Source organism: Microcebus murinus, chromosome 8, assembly GCF_040939455.1.
Source record: "Microcebus murinus isolate Inina chromosome 8, M.murinus_Inina_mat1.0, whole genome shotgun sequence".
NCBI classification, from domain to species: Eukaryota; Metazoa; Chordata; class Mammalia; order Primates; family Cheirogaleidae; genus Microcebus; species Microcebus murinus.
Window position 1 is genome coordinate 58,564,358 of NC_134111.1, and position 4,936 is coordinate 58,569,293.

General features: G+C 43.7%; 1 protein-coding gene across 1 annotated transcript; it reads right to left on the bottom strand.

The window, feature by feature from the left end:
* Positions 1 to 564: 564 nt before the first annotated feature.
* NEUROD1 (neuronal differentiation 1) lies at positions 565 to 4,613 on the bottom strand. Its single transcript, XM_012785810.2, has 2 exons — positions 4,502 to 4,613; positions 565 to 2,953 (listed from the first exon to the last, which is right to left on the bottom strand). Exon 2 carries the CDS (start codon positions 2,940 to 2,942, stop codon positions 1,872 to 1,874), a length of 1,071 nt encoding a protein of 356 aa, XP_012641264.1. The 5' UTR covers positions 2,943 to 2,953; positions 4,502 to 4,613; the 3' UTR covers positions 565 to 1,871.
* Positions 4,614 to 4,936: the final 323 nt, after the last annotated feature.

Below are 4,936 nucleotides of genomic sequence, written 5' to 3' on the forward strand. Positions count from 1 at the left end.
ATTAATTAATTCATTTCCCTCTGGTATTTTTAAATGGTCTATAACTTTCTCTTGGGGACAGTACTGGTTTACAAGAGAAACCTGTTCAGTTCAAGAAAATGTACAGGTAATGGAGCAACAAGAAAATGGTAAAGTTTTTATGTTTTACATATGTAGACAAACTAAGCTAGAGTACTTGCTTATTAATAATTAACTAAATTTATATTTTTAAAAAATAAAAGAAAGCATTTAACACAATCACTTAAAAGAATGTGAACAAAAAACCTAAAGGCAAAGCTACTTAAAACAAAGAAAAACAAAAATACAACTGTTTGTCCCATACCCTATCCCATATTCCAAACGATGAAATATCAATTAGATTTTTTTATTATCTGGAAAGTGCTGATGGCTCTCCAAGCAAGATAAACAGATTAGAGCATATGCCAAAGTAAACTTTTCTTCTTTTCTTTTATTCTACAAACAGTGTTTAGTATTTTTTTTAACTCAGCAAATAAAGAAAATATTTTCCCCAGGAATAATTTATTCTTTAAAAATCACATTAAGAAAAAAATGCAACAATTGCTCTGATTTTCAATACTATTTTATTGCAACTGGATGAATGTTTTCTAAATTGTGCATTACACCATAATATACAGGATTACAAACAAGATTACAGTACAGATTGATTCCAGTGGTACCAAGATCACATCTCAAACAGCACTTATTCTGGACTGCATTTTACATGCAATAGCTATTGTTCTAATTATGAATTAAATGGTTTGAATTTATTTAAGCTACTGTACTAATTGACTACAATAGATATAAATCCCAACATTAACAACCTGATTAGATTTAGGCTCAGATTTATTACATGAATATATGACAAACCACCATTTGTGTGACTATGTATAAAATCATGCATTTATATTTTCTGGAAACATCAATAGCTTCAGATTCTCTGTAAAATCATGGAATGCAAAGGAGTAAAAGACGAAAAATAAACAGTGCAAATTGTATGTGATAGTCAAGCAGCTTTTGATTTAAAGAAGAGTATGTTGGCATTTATTTATAATATGTATATACAAGCTTGTGCAAGTAATGAATTGATATGTTTTGATAGGGAATGCATCTCTTGATTTTTTTTATTCTCTTGAGCGTTATGGATCTGGTTTTTATTTTAGAGACAGGGAAAGACTTTAAAGTGAAATGAATTGCTCAAATTGTGCAATTTTTTTTTCTTTTCTTTTTTACAATTAGAGAGGAAAGAAGTGCTAAGGCAACACAATAACTTTCTAAGCACTTTTCTGCTGGTTTAAATTAGTTAAATTATTTTGTATAAATTAGATATAATTCTACTTTTCTGATATGTATAAAAATTGATGAAGCTGCATGGTTTTAAAATAGGAAATCCACATTATAAAAAGTCATTAAAAATTCTGTACAAAATCACAACAAAATAATTCAGCATGGGAAAGGTAACAAGTAGTAAAATGCTGGTTGAAAAATATATATTTATATATATTTTAATTGGCCCATTACTAGTTTAAAAATTGCATAGATCCTAATTATTGCTTGTGATTTTGTTATCCCGATCAGATAATTAATACGATCTGAATACAGCTACACCAAATTCGTGGTGCATTATTTTTTTAACTTTACTGTATTTTCTTGTTTAAATAGAAGAGCTATAGAAAATAATACATAAGGTGAACAGGAACTTTGATCCCCTGTTTCTTCCAAAGGCAGTAACAACAATAAATACATATATCACTTGAAGCTTGGAGTATTTGCACTTTGCAGCAGTAGTACCCAAAGGGCTGCCTTTTGTAAACACCACAGTCACTGTAAGCACAGTGGGTTCGTTTCCCGGGAATGGTGAAACTGACATGCCTCTAATCGTGAAAGATGGCATTGAGCTGGGCACTCATGACTCGCTCATGATGTGAATGGCTATCGAAAGACATAATATTGTCTATAGGGATCTCGCAGCGAGGGGCAGCGGCGCCCGAGAAGATTGATCCGTGGCTTTGGGCCCCTGCCAGGGTCGCTGCAGGATAGTGCATGGTAAAGGCATAATTTTTCTCAAACTCGGCGGACGGTTCGTGTTTGAAAGAGAAGTTGCCATTGATGCTGAGCGGCGGGCTGAGGGGTCCGTCAAAGGAAGGACTCGTGCAATCAGTCAGGGGGCTTTCAAAGAAGGGCTCCAGCGCCGCGCTGTAGGCGTGCGGCGGCGGCTTGACGTGGAAGACGTGGGAGCTGTCCATGGTACCATAGGGCGGGCTGGGCAGCCCAGGCGACTGGTAGGAGTAGGGGTGCACCGGGAAGGAAGCGCTGGCCGTCGGCAGGTGCGGGGGCATGTCCTGGTTCTGTTCAGGCAGAAAAGTCCGAGGATTGAGCTGCAGGCAGCCCGCAACCAGGTTAGTGGTGGGTTGGGATAAGCCCTTGCAAAGCGTCTGAACGAAGGAGACTAGGTCGGGGCTTTTGCCTGAGCGCAGGATCTCTGACAGCGCCCAGATGTAGTTCTTGGCCAAGCGCAGCGTCTCGATTTTGGACAGCTTCTGCGTCTTGGAGTAGCAGGGCACCACCTTGCGCAGGTTGTCCAGCGCCGCGTTCAGCCCGTGCATGCGGTTCCGCTCCCGGGCGTTGGCTTTCATGCGTCTCAGTTTAAAACGCTCCAGGCGCGCCTTGGTCATTTTCTTCTTTTTGGGGCCGCGTCTCTTGGGCTTTTGATCATCATCCTCCTCTTCCTCTTCTTCTTCCTCCTCCAGGTCCTCATCTTCGTCCTCCTCCTCTCCCCCATTCCTCAGTGAGTCCTCCTCTGCGTTCATGGCTTCGAGGTCGTCCTCCTTCTTGTCTGCCTCATGCTCCTCATCCTGAGAACTGAGACACTCGTCTGTCCAGCTTGGAGGACCTTGGGGCTGAGGCTCGCCCATCAGCCCGCTCTCGCTGTACGATTTGGTCATGTTTCAGTTTCCTACATTCAACAGGGGAGAGAGACAAACAGAAAGAAAAGGGGGAAAAAAACCGCTATATTCAAAAGCCAGATACTCCTTCAGCTCCCACTTCCTAACCTATACAAATGCATGAGACGTGCCAGTTCATTATAAAATGAATGCCTCTGAGAAAAAGTTAAAATGCAGTGTTTTATAATGGCGTGCGTGTGCCCCGCTGGTACGTAGGCGAGAGGACGGGGCGGGGGAGCGCAGTGAGTTTGTGTGTGTGCACACCACTCACGCGTGTGTGTTTCCTAGCGGTGAACTTAAATGTGTTCATGGTGATTGTCTAGCAGGGTAAAGCGTGTGGAAATGAGTGTACCTTCCAGCGACTTCATGTTTATCCAAATGTGTTCAAAGTCACTCACAACTCCACAAAAACGATGAGTTGAAACATCGTACATTCTGTTCCCATTTCTGTCCTGGCTTCTGGGTGCTTAGCGATTTAAACTGAAGAGCTATTACGTAATTTACTAATACTGGCAGTGATTTTTAAGAAGATTATACCGACCAGAGATTGAAGAGCAAATGCAAAAAAGAGGAAAAGTAGTTTCAACCAAATTATTTCACCATTAACATAACATTTGGCAACAAAAAACGGGCAGGGGTTTTCCCATCCCTCCTTCGCCTTTCTTTTTTCTCGCGTCCCATCCCGCCGCGCGTTTCCACCTTGTACAAAAGCGCCGGCTACAGGGCGAGGGCTGGGGCGCGGCGCAGAGCGCTCGTCCACGCGCCGGGGATCAGGTGCGGAAGGCTCCTCTCTAATAAACAGCCCATTGAAAGGGCTGCCCGCTCTTTATTGGGGCTTTTCAAAGTTCGCCTCAAACCTCCCTTTAAAAGATTGAGTAATTATAATGGTCAGCAATTGGCAATGGCGAAGTTGCCGCTTCTAATAAGGAAAATAAAAAGCCTTTAGTAAAACAACTGAATTTCTGGCTGCAGTAGTGGCTGCTGAGGACTTGGCCGCCTCTGGAGCGGTAACAGGTAGCAGGAGTGCGAGGAATGGGGTCCCTCTCCCTTTCCGCACTTTCCCCCCAGCAACTATCTCTGAACCTGATTTATTTTCCAGGGTATGTGTACTCAAGGTATCCACCTCCCTTTCATTCACTGAAAATATAACTTGATATCCCTAATATGCATGAAATATATGCACACAAAATACAGCTTGAGCGTTTTTTTTTCTTACTGGAAAAAGTGAAAAAGTATAGTAGTTAGTTGCTTTTAGAACTTTAAAATCACCACTAGCAAATAATCAAAGTTACTGTGTATTTTTCAAAAATCCAGGAAGCTCCTAGACTAGCAAAAAAGAAAAACCAAAAATTTTAAAAATCAAATTAGAAAGCCTGCAGGGGGTACTTGAGTGACACGACTCATTATGTGTGAGTACTTGTGGGCGACTGCCGGGAGGGATGTTGGTCTCAACTCACACAGACACGCTCACAAACGCGCACATACAGAATATGTAGGTGCATGGGGTCTTCAATTATTGCCTTTATCCCCGAGCAAAAAAATAAAAGGATTGTAATTACCTTTGTTGTTAGCAAGTCCTGAGCAGTGACGGTCTCATAACCCTGGGGCCTCCGGACGCCGTGCCTTCTGCGTGGGCGAATTCCTCGTGTCCCGGGCGCGCGGGCGCTCAGGTTATATAGCCGCGTCAGTGATGCTGAGCGCGGGCGGGGCGCGAGCGGAGCCGCAAGCAGGTCTCGGCGCCGGGCGCCTGCGCACGCGTCCAGGCTGCACGCTCCCTGCTCTCCCCTCCTCCCCACTTCCCCCAGCCTTGCTCTTCTCCCGCCCTCCTCCGGCAACCGCTCCTCTCACCCCCCACCCCTACCCCCCGCCCCTTCTCCTTCCTCCCCGGCATGCGCCATATGGTCTTCCCGGTCCAGCCAAGAGCCGGGAACCACGTGACCTGCCCATTTGTATGCCGCGGAGCGCTCCATTCCGGCCCCTTTGTGGCCAGAAGA